General features: G+C 51.3%; 2 protein-coding genes across 5 annotated transcripts; one reads left to right on the top strand and one right to left on the bottom strand.

Annotated features, from left to right (window-relative positions):
- Positions 1-1,015: 1,015 nt before the first annotated feature.
- hnf1a (HNF1 homeobox a) lies at positions 1,016-10,202 on the top strand. 3 transcript variants are annotated; one of them, XM_088617929.1, is made up of 10 exons: positions 1,017-1,402; positions 4,977-5,176; positions 5,276-5,459; positions 5,537-5,739; positions 5,876-6,000; positions 6,087-6,273; positions 6,903-7,085; positions 7,648-7,766; positions 8,894-8,990; positions 9,130-10,202. In XM_088617929.1, exons 1-10 carry the CDS (start codon positions 1,128-1,130, stop codon positions 9,258-9,260), a joined length of 1,704 nt encoding a protein of 567 aa, XP_088474055.1. In that variant the 5' UTR covers positions 1,017-1,127; the 3' UTR covers positions 9,261-10,202. The 3 variants fall into 3 exon arrangements, with proteins under 3 accessions (XP_088474056.1, XP_088474054.1, XP_088474055.1); XM_088617930.1 differs by lacking the exon at positions 5,276-5,459 and having other exon boundaries at positions 1,016-1,402; positions 4,977-5,144; XM_088617928.1 differs by having other exon boundaries at positions 1,016-1,402; positions 4,977-5,459.
- Positions 10,203-10,252: 50 nt separating this feature from the next.
- c24h12orf43 (chromosome 24 C12orf43 homolog) lies at positions 10,253-21,038 on the bottom strand. 2 transcript variants are annotated; one of them, XM_088617932.1, is made up of 7 exons: positions 20,895-21,038; positions 20,007-20,061; positions 13,911-13,980; positions 11,482-11,580; positions 11,336-11,400; positions 11,144-11,240; positions 10,253-11,018 (listed from the first exon to the last, which is right to left on the bottom strand). In XM_088617932.1, the coding sequence occupies exons 1-7, from the start codon at positions 20,916-20,918 to the stop codon at positions 10,634-10,636; spliced, it is 795 nt and encodes a 264-aa protein (XP_088474058.1). In that variant the 5' UTR covers positions 20,919-21,038; the 3' UTR covers positions 10,253-10,633. The 2 variants fall into 2 exon arrangements, with proteins under 2 accessions (XP_088474058.1, XP_088474057.1); XM_088617931.1 differs by lacking the exon at positions 13,911-13,980.

The following is a 21,038-nucleotide window of genomic DNA, read 5'->3' as shown; positions in this document are numbered from 1 at the left end:
TTAACATATTTTTCTTTTTTTGTCGTCGCATTTTTTTTCTGACTTCTTCCACCAATAAAAAGAACCATTCACTCGTCATTAAAATATTCACTTAAAAAAATGTGTATATCATTTGTGATTTGTCACATCACTGGTTGGAGTATATCAATGATCCAGCTTCTGGTTCAGTTAATAAACTAGTTGCTCAATGTCAGATGTCCTTGGTGGAATGACCCAGCAGGCACTGTGCCAACAATCTCTTCCAGGTCAAAGGCATCACCTTGCCCCTCACCCTCAGTGACTTCTGGATTCTGTTCTGCCCACTCCATCTCAACCCGTCTTGAAGTGTACAATTCATCTATTTTTATACCTTAAGTGGTCTGATTTTGTATTTTATTTGATCAAAAGTAGCTCTTTTTCAGTCTTAGTTTACAAAAGAACACAGCCACAGAATTTTCCCCAAGATTTGATTCTTAGAAGCTGTGAAATACACCCATGCTGTTGGTCCAAGGACGTGTCAGGTGACCACTGGCGGCCAAAGCCTACAACTGCACCCTGCGCAGTTTCGCTTCTAAGAAGTTATGGTGGCGTGTGCACCCTCTTGTGGTTCCATGCAAAACTGCACCAGCTGCATCGAGTACATTTTCTCAACAGGGTGCCATGATGTACACAACTGTCTGTAACATTGTTCTCATCAAGCACTGGAAGCTGGCAAGCTCATCCAGCCACCCAGGAAGGTGCAGTTAGAGCTCACGATTTGCGTTTCACCATAAGAATTGTGTACATTGATACGGAAATGAGCATGGTCAGTTTGTTGTGAAATTGAGGGAGGGCCAAGACTCACTCACCTGTCAGTGTATCGCCCCTGTGTGTGTGTGTGTGTGTGTGTGTGTGTGTGTGTGTGTGTGTGTGTGTGTGTGTGTGTGTGTGTGTGTGTGTGTGTGTGTGTGTGTGTGTGTGTGTGTGTGTGTCAGCCTGTGTTTTACAGCTGCCCTGCTCTTTGTCCTGTGCAGGCGGGGGGGCGGGGGAGGGTGCGAAGTTCACTCTGTGCCGAGTGAGGAGGGGAGACCAGTCAGGACAGGCGGACAGGCGGACGGGCTGTGGCTCCGGCGCTCCGGCACACACAGGAACCAGCCCCGCGGCCGGCGATGGCAGCAAGGCTGACAGGCTTGCAGGAGCAGCTGGTCTGGGCCCTGCTGGGGTCCGGGCTGTCGCGGGACATCCTGATCCAGGCGGCCGAGGAGCTGGAGCAGGCCGGGGGGGGGCTGGGGGCCGAGGCGGGCGACGGGGGCCCTGTGGAGGGGGAGGGCGACAGCTCAGAGGAGGGAGAGGAGGAGTTTGCCCCCCCCATCTTCAAAGAGCTGGAGAGCCTGAGTCCTGAGGAGGCAGCAAGGCAGAGGGCAGAGGTGGAGCAGCTGCTACAGTAAGAGCCCCGCTCCTTTCACTCTCTCCTCTCTCCTCTCTCCTCTCTCCTCTCTGAGCTCCGCTCCTTTCACTCTCTCCTCTCTCTGAGCCCCTCTCCTTTCACTCTCTCCTCTCTCTGAGCCCCGCTCCTTTCACTCTCTCCTCTCTCCTCTCTGAGCTCCGCTCCTTTCACTCTCTCCTCTCTGAGCCCCGCTCCTTTCATTCTCTCCTCTCTCCTCTCTCCTCTCTGAGCTCCGCTCCTTTCACTCTCTCCTCTCTGAGCCCTGCTCCTTTCACTCTCTCCTCTCTCCTCCTTTCACTCTCTCCTCTCTGAGCCCCGCTCCTTTCACTCTCTCCTCTCTCCTCTCTAAGCTCCGCTCCTTTCACTCTCTCCTCTCTCCTCTCTAAGCTCCGCTCCTTTCACTCTCTCCTCTCTCTGAGCTCCGCTCCTTTCACTCTCTCCTCTCTCTGAGCCCCGCTCCCTTCACTCTCTCCTCTCTCTGAGCCCCGCTCCTTTCACTCTCTCCTCTCTCTGAGCCCCTCTCCTTTCACTCTCTCCTCTCTCTGAGCTCCGCTCCTTTCACTCTCTCCTCTCTCTGAGCCCCTCTCCTTTCACTCTCTCCTCTCTCTGAGCTCCGCTCCTTTCACTCTCTCCTCTCTGAGCCCCGCTCCTTTCACTCTCTCCTCTCTCTGAGCCCCGCTCCTTTCACTCTCTCCTCTCTGAGCCCCGCTCCTTTCACTCTCTCCTCTCTCCTCTCTAAGCTCCGCTCCTTTCACTCTCTCCTCTCTCTGAGCTCCGCTCCTTTCACTCTCTCCCCTCTCTGAGCCCCTCTCCTTTCACTCTCTCCTCTCTCTGAGCTCCGCTCCTTTCACTCTCTCCTCTCTCTGAGCTCCGCTCCTTTCACTCTCTCCTCTCTGAGCCCCGCTCCTTTCACTCTCTCCTCTCTCCTCTCTAAGCTCCGCTCCTTTCACTCTCTCCTCTCTCTGAGCTCCGCTCCTTTCACTCTCTCCTCTCTGAGCCCCGCTCCTTTCACTCTCTCCTCTCTGAGCCCCGCTCCTTTCACTCTCTCCCCTCTCTGAGCCCCTCTCCTTTCACTCTCTCCTCTCTCTGAGCTCCGCTCCTTTCACTCTCTCCTCTCTCTGAGCCCCTCTCCTTTCACTCTCTCCTCTCTGAGCCCCTCTCCTTTCACTCTCTCCCCTCTCTGAGCCCCTCTCCTTTCACTCTCTCCTCTCTCTGAGCTCCGCTCCTTTCACTCTCTCCTCTCTCTGAGCCCCGCTCCTTTCACTCTCTCCCCTCTCTGAGCCCCTCTCCTTTCACTCTCTCCTCTCTCTGAGCTCCGCTCCTTTCACTCTCTCCTCTCTCTGAGCTCCGCTCCTTTCACTCTCTCCTCTCTGAGCCCCTCTCCTTTCACTCTCTCCTCTCTGAGCCCCGCTCCTTTCACTCTCTCCTCTCTCTGAGCCCCTCTCCTTTCACTCTCTCCTCTCTCTGAGCCCCGCTCCTTTCACTCTCTCCTCTCTCTGAGCCCCTCTCCTTTCACTCTCTCCTCTCTCTGAGCCCCTCTCCTTTCACTCTCTCCTCTCTCTGAGCCCCTCTCCTTTCACTCTCTCCTCTCTCTGAGCCCCGCTCCTTTCACTCTCTCCTCTCTCTGAGCCCCTCTCCTTTCACTCTCTCCTCTCTCTGAGCCCCTCTCCTTTCACTCTCTCCTCTCTCTGAGCCCCTCTCCTTTCACTCTCTCCTCTCTCTGAGCTCTGTCCTGAGTGCCTTCTCCCTGTGCCTTCACTGCCAGGTCAAAACTCCCAGAAGAGCTGATGGTGAGACTGAGATATGTGTAGCTGGATGTGTGCTCCAATGTGTTGTTGAGTGTGAATTTATACCCGTTTCCCTGAGGTCTGGCTTTCTCCTAGAAAACCACAACACTGGTCTTGTCCAGATTGACTGTCAGCGCCCAGGTCTGACAGTACTGCTCCAGCAGTGCCAGGTTCTGCTGCAGCCCCTGTTCTGTGGGCGACAGCAGGACCAAGTCATCCATGTAGAGCAGGAACTTGATGTCTGTGTCATGTAGTGTCACAACATTGCTCAGAAATGAAAGCTTGAATTCAGGCATTCATGATACTGCAGTATCTCCCAGTTACTGTTCACACAGGTGCCCCGGAAGCTGATAGGGTCTGTCTCCACTCTTATAGGTGGACATGATCTGTCCTTGATCCCAGACCTCAGGGAAACACCCAGCTCACAGGACAACGTTGAAGAGATTGAACAGAGATGCTCCTGCCCCTCTCTCTGTCTCAGGGTGGTTGTTAATTACTCACTCCTCTCTTGTTCCCTGGTTAACAAACCTTTGATCACTAACCAGCGTGCGAGTTTGCAGGAATTCCCTCCCCTGCATCCAGGACACATGTATGAGCACACCTTGGATTCGAACCCAAGTCTGAGGGGTCAGTTCTAATGGAAGGTAGTGTTAGAGAGGTGTGCTGGCTGTGCAGGTGACCTGGAGATGAACACTGGAGGAGCCAGAGGAGCTGTGTGAGGTGTTTACCAGGAAGAGCCTCCGAGCTGGACTTTGACCTGCAGCCTCTCTCTTATCTCTCTCTCCGCAAACATGCTGCAGCGCCTGGGTGATTCTCACACATGTCAATAAACACACTGAGGGCCACCGACTCTCTGCCCCCCGTCTTTCTGCCCTGGGTCTCTCTGCCTCCTGTTTCTGAGCCCCGTGTCTCTCTGCTCTGCATCTCTCTGCCCCTCGTCTCTCGGTGCCCCGTGACTCGGTGCCCTGAGGCTCGGTGCCCCCCGTGACTCGGTGCCCTGAGGCTCGGTGCCCCCCGTGACTCGGTGCCCTGAGGCTCGGTGCCCTGAGGCTCGGTGCCCCCCGTGACTCGGTGCCCTGAGGCTCGGTGCCCTGAGGCTCGGTGCCCCCCGTGACCCGGTGCCCTGAGGCTCGGTGCCCTGAGGCTCGGTGCCCCCCGTGACCCGGTGCCCTGAGGCTCGGTGCCCTGAGGCTCAGTACCCCCCGTGACTCGGTGCCCTGAGGCTCAGTACCCCCCGTGACTCGGTGCCCTGAGGCTCGGTGCCCCCCGTGACCCGGTGCCCTGAGGCTCGGTGCCCTGAGGCTCGGTGCCCCCCGTGACCCGGTGCCCTGAGGCTTGGTGCCCTGAGGCTCGGTGCCCCCCGTGACTCGGTGCCCTGAGGCTCGGTGCCCTGAGGCTCAGTACCCCCCGTGACTCGGTGCCCTGAGGCTCAGTACCCCCCGTGACTCGGTGCCCTGAGGCTCGGTGCCCCCCGTGACCCGGTGCCCTGAGGCTCGGTGCCCTGAGGCTCGGTGCCCTGAGGCTCGGTACCCCCCGTGACTCGGTGCCCTGAGGCTCGGTGCCCCCCGTGACTCGGTGCCCTGAGGCTCGGTGCCCCCCGTGACTCGGTGCCCTGAGGCTCGGTGCCCCCCGTGACTCGGTGCCCTGAGGCTCGGTGCCCTGAGGCTCGGTGCCCCCCGTGACTCGGTGCCCTGAGGCTCGGTGCCCTGAGGCTCAGTACCCCCCGTGACTCGGTGCCCTGAGCCTCGGTGCCCCCCGTGACCCGGTGCCCTATCTGTGAGCAGGGAGGACCCCTGGCAGGTGGCCAAGCTGGTGAGGAGCTACATGCAGCAGCACAACCTGCCGCAGAGGGAGGTGGTCGACTCGACGGGGCTCAACCAGTCCCACCTGTCGCAGCACCTGAACAAGGGCACGCCCATGAAGAGCCAGAAGCGGGCGGCACTCTACACCTGGTACGTTCGCAAGCAGGGCGAGATCACGCAGCGTAAGTACCCCCGTGCGTCCCCGCCGCGGACCGGGCGCCGGCAGCAGCTCCCTCCACTCTCGGCGTCAGCGGCCGGCCTCTCTGCCCTCTCCCTGCCAGAGTTCAGCAACGCCAGCCGCGGCCTGCTGGTGGGGGAGGAGCCCGAGGAGCCGGGCAGCAGGAGGCAGCGCAGGAACAGGTTCAAGTGGGGCCCCGCCTCCCAGCAGATCCTGTTCCAGGCGTACGAACGGCAGAAGAACCCCAGCAAGGAGGAGCGGGAGAGTCTGGTGGAGGAGTGTAACCGGTGAGGAGGGCGGGTGAGTGGAGGGGCGGGCCCGCAGAGAGACCCTCCAGCGCCTCACCATCGCCCTCTGTCCCCAGGGCAGAGTGCCTGCAGCGCGGGGTGTCCCCCTCCCAGCTGGCCGGGCTGGGCTCGAACCTGGTGACGGAGGTGCGAGTCTACAACTGGTTTGCCAACCGCCGTAAAGAGGAGGCCTTCCGCCACAAGCTGGCGCTGGACAGCTCCTACCCCGGGCATTCGGCCAGCGGCACAGCGCCTGGCGGCACGGACAGCCCCATCCATGGTAACCCAACTCCCCTTGGCTCGCCAAAGGGCCAGAGCCCCCTAAAACTGAGCAACCTGCCTTTCCTGGAGCCGAGCAAACTGTCAGCGGCTTGCTGCCTGCCCATAACCCTCTGCTGCCTCTCTCTCTATGCCAGGGGTGAAGTACAGCCAGCCGACGGCCAATCAGAACATGGCATCGAGCGGAGATCACCATGGAGACAAGAGCATGGGGGGGCGGCTGGAGGTCAGCCATGCCCTGCTGGAGGCGCCGTGCAGACCGGTACTTGTCGACTCGAGCCCCGGGTGCAGCAGACCCCGTCATGTACCGGCCTGTATCTCTAACTGCCCTCCCCCTCTCCCTCGCAGGTCTCAGTGTCCACAGCAGGCGCAGGGGCAGGTGGGGGCTCTGGCGGGGGCATGCTGCCCCCAGTCAGCACCCTGACTGCGCTGCATGGCCTGTCCCCCTCTTCGCCCACCCCCGCGCAGGGCCTGATCATGGCCTCGCTGCCCAGCGTGGTGAGCCTGGGGCCAGGAGAGTCCTCGCTGCTCATTGGTAACCACAGGCATCTCACTGCTTGACACCTGTCTACATAGCAGCCTTTCTCTAGTCTGAAGGGAGTGTCCCACACTGACAGGCTGGAGGAACTGAGTCTCTTTAGTCTGAAAAGATTGTCCCACACTGACAGGCTGGAGGCACTGAGTCTCTTTAGTCTGAAGGGAGTGTCCACACTGACAGGCTGGAGGAACTGAGTCTCTTTAGTCTGAAGGGAGTGTTCCACACTGACAGGCTGAGGGAACTGAGTCTCTTTAGTCTGAAGGGAGTGCCACACTGACAGGCTGAAGGAACTGAATCTCTTTAGTCTGAGGGGAGTGTCCTACACTGACAGGCTGAAGGAACTGAGTCTCTTTAGTCTGAAGGGAGTGTCATATACTGACAGGCTGGAGGAACTGAATTTCTCTGGTTTTGACTTTTGTCATCTCAGTGGACTTCTTCAGAAGAAACTGGCAACAGAATAACATACAGTATTGGACTAATTAGTTACTAACAATCAAACCAGGTATCTTTTTTGTAATCAGTAATGGTCTTCCGATTTTTAGTGCATCAGTCTCTCAGTGCCTCAGTGTGCCAGTCTGTTAGTTTGATCATCTACTGCAGCAGTCTCTCTCTCTGTCTGCTCGTAGGTCTGGCCTCCACTCAGCCCCAGACTGTCATTAACAGTGTCGGGGGTGGGCTCACCACCCTCCAGCCAATCCCTTTCCAGCAGCAGATCCACACCTCCCACCAACAACCTATCATGCAGCAGTTCCCGAGTCACATGGGCCCAGGCTCCTTCATGGCTACCATGGCTCAACTATCCCCACACGGTGAGTCCGGGACAGGAGAGAGGGTGCTGGAAGGCCAAGGTGTGAGAGTCTCTGGGATGAACTTCCCCGCCAAATTGTTGAACCCTGTTCTCCGGGATCATCCAAGAACCAGCTAGCTGAGATTCTGGGATTGATGAGCTACTGAGTGATGAAAGTAGCAAGAGGAGTTGATTCCACCTCTGGCTGCCTCTCACGATCGTATTTCTCTGAACAAACTCAGGTCACTGTACTTTGTCCCTGAACTGCGCCCCCTCCTGGTTCAAGGTCTGATGCCCCTGTTGGTCAGTCAGAGCTAGACCCCAGTTGAGAGTTTTAGCTCAATGCTTCTTTTACAAAATGTCTTTCCACAGGAATAACCAGCAGATCTTTTTCACGAAGTATCCCATAAACGATGGAGCCATTTGTTCCTTCCTGTTGGACAGTAACAGGGAACACACACAGATACCACCCTTGTGTAGACAGCTCCACAGAGCCATAAATAAGTCAAGTAACCGTCAAACGAGACGTCTGTTAAGCCCAGCACCTGCCATCGCAGTGACACAGTCTGCTGTCTCTCCCCCAGTGTATGGACACAAGCCTGAGCTGCCCCAGTATCCCAACTCCAGCCTGTTCCCCCAGGCCATGGTCATCACCGACACCAGCGGCATCGGCACGCTGGCCAGCCTCACTGCTGTCAAACAGGTAACAGCTCACCTGAGGCACACAGTCAGACACGGCAGTCTATATACACACCAACATGCCCAGCACAGGTAATAACACACCTGTACAGGTAACAGCACACCTGAGACACACAGTCAGGCACGGCAGTCCATATACACACCAACATGCCCAGCACAGGTAATTACACACCTGTACAGGTAACAGCACACCTGAGGCACACAGTCAGACACGGCAGTCTATATACACACCAACATGCCCAGCACAGGTAATTACACACCTGTACAGGTAACAGCACACCTGAGGCACACAGTCAGACACGGCAGTCTATATACACACCAACATGCCCAGCACAGGTAATTACACACCTGTACAGGTAACAGCACACCTGAGGCACACAGTCAGACACGGCAGTCTATAAACACACCAACATGCCCAGCACAGGTAATTACACACCTGAGGCACACAGTCAGACATGGCAGTCCATATACACACCAACATGCCCAGCACAGGTAATTACACACCTGTACAGGTAACAGCACACCTGAGGCACACAGTCAGACATGGCAGTCCATATACACACCAACATGCCCAGCACAGGTAATTACACACCTGAGGCACACAGTCAGACATGGCAGTCTATATACACACCAACATGCCCAGCACAGGTAATAACACACCTGAGGGGTAATAACACACCTGAGGCACACAGTCAGACATGGCAGTCCATATACACACCAAGATGCCCAGCACAGGTAATAACACACCTGAGGGGTAATAACACACCTGAGGCACACAGTCAGACATGGCAGTCCATATACACACCAACATGCCCAGCACAGGTAATAACACACCTGAGGCACACAGTCAGACATGGCAGTCCATATACACACCAACATGCCCAGCACAGGTAATAACACACCTGTACAGGTAACAGCATGCCTGAGGCACACAGTTAGAGATATAGAGTAGATATAGAGTAATAACAACACTTCACGCACACCTGAGACAGGTATCAGCTCCCTAGTAGACGCACAGATATCCCATCACAGCTGAAACAGGTTACACAGGAAAGTAATAGGACACCTGTCCAAGTCTTGACCATGGTCTGACCGTGACAAAGGTGTTTGCTGACTGACCTCTTCATGCAGATTCTGACCATGGATCCCGAGAGCCAGTCAGATCCGGCCGTCCACATGGTCTCCCAGCAAGACTCGCTCCACCTGCACACCAGCTCACCTGTCACAGGTAACACACCTGACACTCTGCCAGGGTTATGGCGAAGTAATCAGGGGTATCCCAGTATTATCGTCATGGCTCAAGCTGGGATACCCCAGTGTCCTGAGTGGCCTGGCTCTCCTGTCTAACCCTCTCGTTCTGTGCGCAGTGTCCTCAAGGAGTCTTGAGCTGTACCACACCTCCCAGCCCAGCGAGCCCCCACCTCCTCACCTCCTCTCCCCTGAGCCTGGGGACATCGACTCCTACATCCCTGCACAAATCGTCTCTTCTGCACAGTAGCCAGGCTGAAAAGAGCTACCTCTGGACCTCCAGGGGGAGCCACTGAGGCAGAACAGCTGCCGAGACAGAGCAAGGAGCATCTCAGTGGCTCTGTCCCCCGTCCATCATCGCAGATCTGTGCAGGATGTACCCCCCCTGGAATCTGCCCAGCCTGGCCAGCAGGCCATATCTTCCCCTCTAGAATCTGCCCAGCCTGGCCAGCAGGATGTATCCCCCCCTCTGGACTCTGTGCCAGTCTGGCCAGAAAGATGTATCTGCGCCTCTGGAATCTGCCCAGTCTGGCTAGCAGGATGTATCTCCGCCTCTGGAATCTGCACCAGTCCGGCCAGCAGGATGTATCCCCGCCTCTGGAATCTGCACCAGTCCGGCCAGCAGGATGTATCCCCGCCTCTGGAATCTGCACCAGTCCGGCCAGCAGGATGTATCCCCGCCTCTGGAATCGGCACCAGTCTGGCCAGCAGGATGTATCCCCGCCTCTGGAATCTGCACCAGTCCGGCCAGCAGGATGTATCCCCGCCTCTGGAATCTGCACCAGTCTGGCCAGCAGGATGTATCCCCGCCTCTGGAATCTGCACCAGTCCGGCCAGCAGGATGTATCCCCGCCTCTGGAATCTGCACCAGTCCGGCCAGCAGGATGTATCCCCGCCTCTGGAATCTGCACCAGTCCGGCCAGCAGGATGTATCCGCTCCTCTGGAATCTGCCCAGTCCGACCAGCAGGACACTCAGACACTCTGTGCCAGCCCCGGGAGCTGACACTGGCCCACAGAAGGAGCTGTAGGAGTGCAGTGAGCCCACCACCATGCTGGCAGAGCTCAGCCAGTCACAAACTGCAGTGTGGGCTCTCCTGGCGGTCTAGCTGAGACTCTGGGACGCCTGCTGCCCATCTGCTCATCTGACTAACAGCTTCTTCCCGATAATAAATTAATTCTGGAATCCCTTAACTATCATTTTGTTATTATAACATGTTAAATGAAATCAGTTCTGAAATGCCTACTATCCAAAAAAGATATTATTTATTTTCGATGGCATGAGAATAACAGGATTAAATTCTGGAGGGTTGTAATCTCACAACAACAGGCACAAAACAGAGCAGACACCAACACAGCAGCACTGGAGCTGGCACAACCAGGCCAGTACATCACGCAGGGCCTGACAAGGTCTCTTCTCCCTTCCTCTTCCTCACACACACAGACCCCCACTGCGCAGCGTTCCGGGAGACTACGGGTCAGGCCTGAGCACGGGCCTGAGCATGGCCCTCAACAGACCAACATGCAGACCTGAACACAAGCCTAAGCACAGGCCAGAGCCCGCACATCTGTGCGCTGTCTGTCGGCCTGCAGGGCTCGTGTCCCAGGACAGGAGAGAGAGCTCGTCAGTCCACCAGCAGCGCCTCTTCATCACCCCTCCTCCTCCTCTTCTTCTTCTTCTTCTTCCTTGTGCTCCCGTCCCGCGACCCTGGCGGGGGGGTGCTCCCGTGGGGAGTCTGCTCCTCTCCTCTCTCGCCCTCCACCCTCCTCCTCCTCTCCCTCTCCGGACGGACGGGGTGCAGCACTTCCGTTCTCTCCTCCTCCTCCTCACTCGCACCCTCATTTCCCTTTGGCCTCAGCTTCTTCTTCCTCTTCTTCTTCCTCTTTCCCAGGCTCGCCTCACCCTCCTCCCTGTCCTGGGGCATGCTGGGACAGACGGAGCACCGCAGGAGGTCTCCGGGCGAGACGGCGGCTTCTCTCACCCTGGACTCCAGCTCAGAGTCCGACTCACTGCAGGAGAGAGGGGAACAGTTACTGAGAGAGAGAGGGGCAGTGGGGGACAGTGGCTGAGGGGGGCACACAGTGGCCAAGAGAGGGGGGGACGGGAGCACACAGTGGCACACACACAGTCTCACCTGGAGCTGGCGCAGGGGTGTTGTGAGGCTGCAGGGCGCGAGGCCTCTGTAGGCGCGCTGGGCAGGCCGGGCACGGAGGTGGAGAACAGCCGGAAACCTGGAGACACGGAGACAGAGGGACACAGATGCCAACACAGCTGCTTGCCCACGCAGGAGAACACACTCACGCTGGAAACAGCCTGCGCCCCTCACCATCCTCTGCATCCGGAGTGGTTCTGTCAGTCCAGGGCTCCGAGCTCTTCGCCTCGGTGATGCAGCTGCAACGACACACACAATTGGGTGTCAGCAAGGGACCCTGGATTGATCTGGGGCGCCTCCCAGCCCTGCCCAGGGCTCACCTGTCCAGCAAGGCTCCCAGCTTCTTGGCAACATGAGCCCGGAACTCAGGGGTTGTCTGGAGCACATTCCCATCATGCTCATGGGCATCAATCTTCACACTGCAAAACATCCCAGGGAAGTGTGAGAGGGCAGAGCAGGGCAGCAGGAAGTGTGAGAGGGCAGAGCAGGGCAGCAGGAAGTGTGAGAGGGCAGAGCAGGGCAGCAGGAAGTGTGAGAGGGCAGAGCAGGGCAGCAGGAAGTGTGAGAGGGCAGAGCAGGGCAGCAGGAAGTGTGAGAGGGCAGGGCAGCAGGAAGTGTGAGAGGGCAGAGCAGGGCAGCAGGAAGTGTGAGAGGGCAGGGCAGGGCAGCAGGAAGTGTGAGAGGGCAGGGCAGGGCAGCAGGAAGTGTGAGAGGGGAGGGCAGGGCAGCAGGAAGTGTGAGAGGGCAGAGCAGGGCAGCAGGAAGTGTGAGAGGGCAGAGCAGGGCAGCAGGAAGTGTGAGAGGGCAGAGCAGGGCAGCAGGAAGTGTGAGAGGGCAGGGCAGCAGGAAGTGTGAGAGGGCAGAGCAGGGCAGCAGGAAGTGTGAGAGGGCAGGGCAGCAGGAAGTGTGAGAGGGCAGAGCAGGGCAGCAGGAAGTGTGAGAGGGCAGGGCAGGGCAGCAGGAAGTGTGAGAGGGCAGGGCAGGGCAGCAGGAAGTGTGAGAGGGGAGGGCAGGGCAGCAGGAAGTGTGAGAGGGGAGGGCAGCAGGAAGTGTGAGAGGGGAGGGCAGCAGGAAGTGTGAGAGGGCAGAGCAGGGCAGCAGGAAGTGTGAGAGGGCAGAGCAGGGCAGCAGGAAGTGTGAGAGGGCAGGGCAGGGCAGCAGGATGTGTGAGAGGGCAGGGCAGCAGGAAGTGTGAGAGGGCAGGGCAGGGCAGCAGGAAGTGTGAGAGGGCAGGGCAGGGCAGCAGGAAGTGTGAGAGGGCAGGGCAGGGCAGCAGGAAGTGTGAGAGGGGAGGGCAGCAGGAAGTGTGAGAGGGCAGGGCAGGGCAGCAGGAAGTGTGAGAGGGGAGCTGTTTTGATTCGGATGTCTGATAAGGTTCACTAAATGTATATGTTAATTTCATGAGTGTTTTCATGTCATTTCCTGACATAGTCATAACTTGGATAACAAGTTGAGTTACTTTTTTTTTCTTTCCGAGTTGAATAATCCGGCATGAGCCTCCGCCAATTTTGACAAACGCAGACGTATTGGTTAATTATCCAATCAGTCACCTCGGCAACAGACTATTTAAAGCTATTTAAGAATGAATCCCCTTATCACCAGCAGCCAGCAGCTACATCACCCTGCAACTCACACCTGACAACCCACTGAAGCCCAGCAGGTGTGAGCCTGGCCAGTACCTGGATTGGAGACTCCTGGGAAAAACTAAGTTTGCTGCTGGAAGAGGTGTTAGTGGGGCCAGCAGGGGGCGCTCACCCTGCGGTCCATGTGGGTCCTAATGCCCCAGGATAGTGACGGGGACACTATACTGTAAACAGGCACCGTCCTTCGGATGAGACATAAAACCGAGGTCCTGACTCTCTGTGATCATTAAAAATCCCAGGGCGTTTCTCGAAAAGAGTAGGGGTGTAACCCGGGCGTCCTGGCCAAATTTCCCTTTGGCCCTTACCAATCACGGCCTCCTAATAATCCCCATCTCTGAACTGGCTTCATTACTCTGCTCTCCTCCCCACTGAGAGCTGGTGTGTGGGGAGCGTTCTGGCGCACTATGGCTGCCGTCGCATCATCCAGGTGGGGCTTCACACTGGTGGTGGTGGAGGGGATCCCCATTACCTGTAAAGCGCTTTGAGTGGAGTGTCCAGAAAAGTGCTATAGAAGTGTAAGCAATTATTATTATTATCATCACGGGGCTCAGTCTTGGTTTACCAGTGGAACTCTTTTTCCTTGCCATTAAGTGCAATCTTTGTGCATTCGATTTCCTGATCCTTCGGCTTCTCGATCTGCGTCTGTCACGATTTGGCTAAGTAAAACTGGCTTTTGCTAAACCAGAGTTTTTGGCTTTCGACCAGGTTCTGCATAGAGTCCTAGATTTACCGTGGCTACAGTGTCGTAACAGCGAGAGGGGATCCAGCAACCCACAAGTGGAGCAGCTGCTCGACATGGATGCTGAGCCCAACACTCCAGAAAAACCTCTCATGAAGAGGATGAAAGAGGAGCCGTTTCTGCTTGAAATGCAGAATAATATCGTGGTGCTCCTCTCCAGGAAAATTAATGAGAGATCAGATCATCTGGAGGACTTAATTCGAAAGAACTCGATAAGTATCAAAACCTTAACAATATCAATAAAGTTCACGTTGAATGAAGTAAAGGACTTAAAGCCTGACATGAAAGCAGTGAAGGAAGTGACTAAGACAAAGGAACACAAAACAGCTGAGCTGGAGCAGAGGTTACACGAGGCGGGAGATGGAACCTGAGGCTGCATGGTGTTCCCGAGGAGACGGAGGAGGACATCAAACACACAGTGATCGACATCCATGGAGCTGTGGTTCCAAAAGAAGGACAGACTTCAGACTGATGGCGATACTGTCCACAGGCTGGGACAGAAGGAACAAAGCAGGAATCCGAGAACAACGATTATTCAGTTCACCGGTAGATCTACTCGGGATGTGCTCTGGAGACGAGCGAAGACCTGCATGATTTGACCAAACGAGGTTTTGCAAGAGGTTTAATGCAGAGACACATGCTTGTTCTTCGGGTTTGAATATCTGTAAGAGTAAATGGGGCAGTGATGTTTGGTAATCATTTGGTAGTAATCATTCTGCGGGGGTTACAATATTAAAGGGTACATTTAAAGGTAATGTTAGTAGTAAAGCTCATCAATTTGGCAGATGGATAATTATTACAGTGGCTCTTGATGGGAAAATGTTTTGCTGGGGATGTTTTCCAACAATAAGCAATATAATAGCAATTTGTTTCTTGAAGTTGAAGTAGAGATAAATAAAATGAAAGACAAGTTTCAGGATATTGAGATTATTTTAGGGGAGATTTTAATACAGTTTTTGATGTTGTGATGGACAGATTCCTTATACCTGCTAGATCATCCCCTCCTGATATGGAGTTGTACAGGATGTCAAGGCTGAGGAATTATTGATGTATGGAGATTTAAACATCCAGGACTAAAGGAGGTCACATGATGTAATAAGGACAGGTCTAAACAGTCAAGAATTAATTTTTGGTTAATTTCAAACTCATTAGAAGGACAGATTAATAAGGCCGCTATTGAATCATCAGTACCGATTGATCATAAAGCAATTTATCTTTCTGTTAATTTGAGCAATAATGATGATCCTAAAATGTCTAAAACTTATTGGGAAAATGAAATTATACAAACATATTGGAAGTGGGCTCAATTAACAAATTCATACAGCAAAAATTGGGAATTTATTCAATATAAGATAAGATCAATTGCTATTAAAAAAGTAAAGAAGTTGCAAGATCTAGTAGAATAAAGAAAGAGGAAATTTAGGCAATTTGTGATATTATTGATGATAGCAATATTGATCAAACAGCTGCATGTAAATGAGCTACTCCGCAAGCTGAATTTGACAAACTATGTACACAGAAAAGGCAAACGGAGCTTTTGTTAGGTCCAGGAGATGATGGTTAGAGGAAGGTGAAAAAAACTCAAAATATTTGTATAATTTGGAAAAAAAGATTGGAGAATATACATCTCTTAGTAAATTTAACATAGTTTGCTGTGAAACTCACAGCCCCATAGAAATCTCAAAATATGTATCAGATTTTTATGGTAAGCTATATGCTAGTAAGGAACGTTCTAGAGATAAAATGTGTGATTTTTTAAAATCCTTAAAAGAAGACATAAAAACCATAGATAAAGAGTTTAAAGCCATCTGTGATAAAGAGATATCCATTCTCGGAATTAAGAAAGGTATGAGTAAGCTCAAAGTGGACAAATCTCCTGGTAATGATGGCCTTCCCACTGGAATTGTATAAAACCTTTCAAGATGATCTGGTTGAATTTCTTCAAGGAATCAATTGACAAGGGAGTCTTACCAGCCTCGATGACTCAGGGTTTAATAACTATAATCCCAAACCCAGATAAAGATCCCTTGTGGCCTATTACTTTGATTAATAATGATGGAAAGATTCTTGCATCTATTTTTGCAGGGAGGCTGAAAACAGGCCTTGACTCAATTATTGATGAGTCACAGTCAGGTTTTATGAAAGGAAGACATATATGTAACAATATTCGATTTAGTTGATTTTACAGATTACAGCGAATTTATTATTCAGGACATCTTTATTTTATTTGTGGACTTTTATAAGGCCTTAGACAATTGAACATTCCTTTATTTTTGAGACCTTCAACTTTTTTAGCTTTGGTGAATATATCCAAAGGTAATTAGAACACTGTACAACAAAAGTAATAGTTCTGTTAAACTGGCTCATGGGACCTCAAACAGATTTTAAATTGATTGGGGGAATTCGACCCATTCGAAGGATGCCCCATAAGCCCATTCCTGTTTTTGTTGGTTACACAAGTTATGGCTACTCATATTAAAAGCGATGTGTTTCAGGGTATTTAAATACAGGATAAAGAGATTAAGTGTTCCCAACTGGCTGATACAACACGTTTTTTAAGGAACCATACGGAGGTTGAGAAGGCAATTAAGTGCTTACAGGTTTTTTCCCTCTGTATCTGGTCTCTCTTTAAATATAAAAAAATGTAAACTCATGGCTCTTGGGAAATGTGACGTATTATCCATATGCAATATTCCAGTAAAAGATGTAGTTGAATATCTCGGTATTAAGATTTCCAAAAATCCAAAAATTAGAAGGGATCTAAACTTTTCTCTTGTTATACAATCATTAGAAAAAAAACTGACTCATGGTTGTTAAGAGACCTTTCTTTAAATTATTGAATACTTTTGTCTAAGTCTGAGGGTTTATCTCTCCCATGACAGCCCACCAGGTGAAGAGAGAGTGGAGGAGGCTTCAGCAGGGTAAGGCCACAGGACCAGATGGCGTCTGTCCCAGAGTTCTGAGGGCTTGTGCTGACCAGCTGAGCAGAGTGCTCCAGCACCTGTTCAACCTGAGCCTGCGCTTGGAGAGAGTCCCTGTGCTCTGGAAGACATCATGCCTGGTCCTGGTACCAAAGAAAGGTTGCCCCACCGTCCTCAAAGACTATAGAACGGTAGCACTGACTTCTCAAGTCATGAAGACACTGGAGAGGCTGGTCCTATCCCACCTGAGACCCCTGGTTAGCTCATCACTGGACAGCCTGCAGTTCGCCTACCAGCCCAGTGTTGGTGTGGAAGATGCAATCATTTACACGCTGCAAAGGGCCTAGGAGAGGGTTGGCAGCACTGTGAGGATTACATTTTTCGACTTCTCCAGTGCCTTCAATACTATCCAGCCCTTATTGCTAGGAAGGAAGCTGGGGGAGATGCAAGTGGGCAAGTCCATGATCTCATGGATCACCGACTATCTGACAGGCAGGCCACAGTCTGTGAGACTGTAGAACTGTGCGTCTGAACAGGTAGTGAGTAACACAGGGGCTCCTCGGGGAACAGCTCTTTCTCCGTTCCTCTTCACCCTCTATACTTGGACTTTAAGTACAACCCAAAGTCGTGCCATCTGCAGAAGTTCTCAGACAACTTTGCAATTGTGGGATGTATTGAGGGTGGGCAGGAGGAAGAGTACAGAGAACTGGTCAGCAGCTTTGTGGTGTGGGGAGAACCACCTGCAATTGAATGTGGCAAAGACAAAGGAGTTGGTGATAGACATCAGGAGGAAGAGGGTCCAACCTACACCTGTCTACATCCATGGGAGTGGCGTGGAGATAGTGGACTCATACAAGTACCTGGATGTGCACATTGACGATAGACTGGAATGGACTAAACACTGAGACCATCTACATAAACTCTACTTCTTGAGGAGGCTCAGGTCCTTCAATGTGTGTAGTAAGATGCTCCATATGTTCTATCAGTCGGTTGTAGCGAGTACCATTTTCTACGAAGTGGTGTGCTGGGGCTCTGGGATTAGAGCAGGGGATGCTTACAGGCTGAACAAGCTTATCAAAAGAGCCAGTTCTGTCATTGGGTCTGATCTAGACACCCTGGAGGTAGTGGCTGAGAGGAGAATGGTGTCCAAATGAATGGCCATCATGGACAACGTCTCCCACCCCCATGACATGCTTGTGAGAATGAAGAGCACGCGCCGCAATAGGCTGATCCAACCACGGTGCAACAGGGAGTGCTACAGGAGGTCATTCTTGCCTTCTCCCACAAGACTGTACAACTCATCCACTGTGTGTCTGGACAGGGGCAACACTGGCCTGTTTTTGGACTAAAGATGAATTTGTGCAATATATTCATAATGTACAATACATCTTCTTGTGTACTATACAATCTGGTTTGTTTTGTATCTTCTGTACTGTGATCAAATCTGTATACTCCATTTGTTTACTTTTTACTGCACTTCTCACTGACTGTACTGACTGTATTGTGTTGTTGTATTATTGTATCATTTTGTCACACTGTGCTGTGCTGTGCTGACTGAGTCAGGCTGCTGTTTCACTGCAATTTCCCTCACGGGATTAATAAAGGATCTATCTATTATCTTAAAAAATATATTTTTTGTTGTCCACAGACAGAAGGGGGCTTAAATGCTTTAGATTTTAGGACATCTAATGCTGTTTTTAAGATAAAGTGGATACAAAATTATTTTAAAAATAAGCAAAGTATATGGTATATAATTCCTAACTTAATATTTCAAGAAGTAGGGGGTATAGAGTGTAACTTTGACGTTGGAAAACTCCCCTTGAAACTTGTCAGTTTCCATAAACAAGTACTTCTTACATGGTCACGTATGTATAAACATAATTTCCCCCCTCATAGATTTACCATCTGGAACAATAGATATATTAAAGTTAGTAACAAAACTTTGTTTTTTGAAAATCGGGTCAAAAGTGGTATAATTTGAGCTAAACAATTAATCAATGTTAATGGTGAAATATATAATTACACCAACTTTGTTAACAGATATAATATTTATATGAATTCTGATCAATATTTCACTGTAATTAATGTGAACCCTAGGGAAGTATTGACTCTTTTAAGTAATAGCAATAGTAGTCCATTAGAAACTATGGAAAAATATACAGCTTATATCAGACTACAAGGAAAGGATATTTTGAGTTTTGGATGTAATAAGGTTTTAAGATCCCTGTTGCAAGTTGACAATATCCTCGCAGTTAGAGTATATTGGAATTCCTCATTTGGAAAATGGATTGATTGGGAAAAAAAATTGGATGATGTCTAATAAATATTGTAGAACTAATAAGGTTAAGGAGGTTTCATATGAAATAATTCATTGCATTTACCCTGTAAAGACCCTTGTTGTGCAATATTAAAATTAATATAGATGATAACTGTGTTTTTTGACAAAACAGCTCTGAAACTATTCAACATTTATTGTGGTTATGTCCCAAGGTAAAAAGCTTCTGGATTGATTTGCAAACTTAGATTAAAGAGGCCAATATTGATAAACGTTTTAAAGAATGTTATGTTGAATTTCAATCCCATTGGAAATAATTTAAAAAATGTTTGTAATTGACTTAATTATTATACTGGCATGTTATTATATATAAAAAAGTGAAAGGGTCTGGAAAGAGTCCGATGTTTGAAATTATAATATAATTATAATTGCTTACACTTTTTCTTATATATTTTTCTTTTTCTTTATATGACACTTATATAGCACTTTTCTGGACACTCCACTCAAAGCACTTTACAGGTAATGGGGTCCCCTCCACCACCACCAATGTGCAGCATCCACCTGGATGATGCGACGGCAGCCATAGTGCGCCAGAACGCTCCCCACACATCAGCTATCAGTGGGGAGGAGAGCAGAGTAATGAAGCCAGTTCAGAGATGGGGATTATTAGGAAGCCATGATTGGTAAGGGCCAAGGGGAAATGTGACCAGGACGCAGGGGTTACACCCCTACACTTTTCAAGAAACGCTCTTGGATTTTTAATGACCACAGAGAGTCAGGACCTCGGTTTTACGTCTCATCCGAAGGACGGCACCTGTTTACAGTACAGTGTCCCCGTCACTATAGTGGGGCATTAGGACCCACACAGACTGCAGGGTGAGCGCCCCCTGCTGGCCCCACTAACACCTCTTCCAGCAGCAGCCTTAGTTTTTCCCAGGAGTCTCCCCTCCAGGTACTGACCAGGCTCACACTGCTGGGCTTCTGGGGGCTGCCGGTGGTGAGCTGCAGGGTGATATGGCTGCTTGCTAAGACATAAATAGATGAAATAGACGTAAAGGCTTATTTGCAGACTATTTCGAAATATAAATCCATGAAAGCAGTGCAGACTTTATCTTTAAACCTTTTTCATAATGTGTGTTTGTATTGTAATACGTACCCCTGACTGTTTTTTGATATGTTATGTTATGTACTCTTGTTTGTATTGTATTTCTGTTCAAATAAAAAGCTTTAAAAAGGGGGGGAGCAGGACTGAAGAGGTGAGACATACCGCCGGCTTGCTTGTTCCACAGGCACCCCACTCCTCTGCTCCCCAGCACCTCCTCCTGGGAACACAGCATTACAATGGCCATCAGCCCACACAGCTCCACAGACAGCCCCAGCAGTGTGTGGCCTCCCACTCCCAGTGCACAGCAGTCTGATCCACTCCAGGGTTTACCTGCCTTTTTGCTCGGATGAGCAGTGTGGAACTCATAATAAAGCCCGGACTGAGCACACTGCTGCGCACTGGGAGTCTTCCTGCAGGTCTGCCATTCATCCAGAGCACCAGGGCCAACCTGTCAGCTCCAGGCAGAGCAGACCTGTGCAGTCAATCTAAAACTATCGCATTGCGAAGAGAATCATTCACGCCGTTAACAAGCAAGCGAGCATAAGCAGGAATTACAAAGCAAAGTACAATATAAAACGGTATATATTGATTAACCAGACACAGGTACTGTACAAGACAGACCGGCTCATCTCGAACTGTAGACAGAACGCCGCACAGCATCCCGGACGAGATGAATGATATTAGAGTATTAATAATCATCATCATCATCATCAATTGAGCTTCCGATTCGGTCTGATTCCCGCATCAGGTGTAACTGGAGAGTTTAAGAGATACTATGATCCTATGATGTGCGACTTTTGCACGTCAGAAAATACTGGAAATGATCAAGGTCAGTAATTTCGCATCAGTCCTTCCGGAGATGAAAAAACATTAAACATGCTGAAAAGGATATTGGGATCTTTCCTTCAGCAGACATATTAAATGTTTAAGGGAAGCAAACTGACATCGTTGAACAGTACCACATTCGTCAACACGCTCACTCCAGCCTCTGCCAGCACACCCGCCCCCTGCAGTACCAGGCTCAGGTCCCGAACAGACGGTTTTCCGTACCCGGCTTTCGGACAGTAGTCCCATTAGTTTCAAAGGTCCAAGCTGCCTCCCGGAACCTCTCCTCGTCCTCCTCGCTACTCGAATCCAGCTCACTCCGTGCAGCACTGGGAGACGCCATGTTGAATTTTCCCACCGCTTTTGAAG

This window comes from Lepisosteus platostomus, chromosome 24 (genome assembly GCF_059453375.1).
Source record: "Lepisosteus platostomus isolate fLepPlt1 chromosome 24, fLepPlt1.hap1, whole genome shotgun sequence".
In the NCBI taxonomy this organism is placed as follows: Eukaryota; Metazoa; Chordata; class Actinopteri; order Semionotiformes; family Lepisosteidae; genus Lepisosteus; species Lepisosteus platostomus.
Note: the sequence above shows the minus strand (reverse complement) of the source record. Positions and strands in the feature narration are given on the sequence as shown.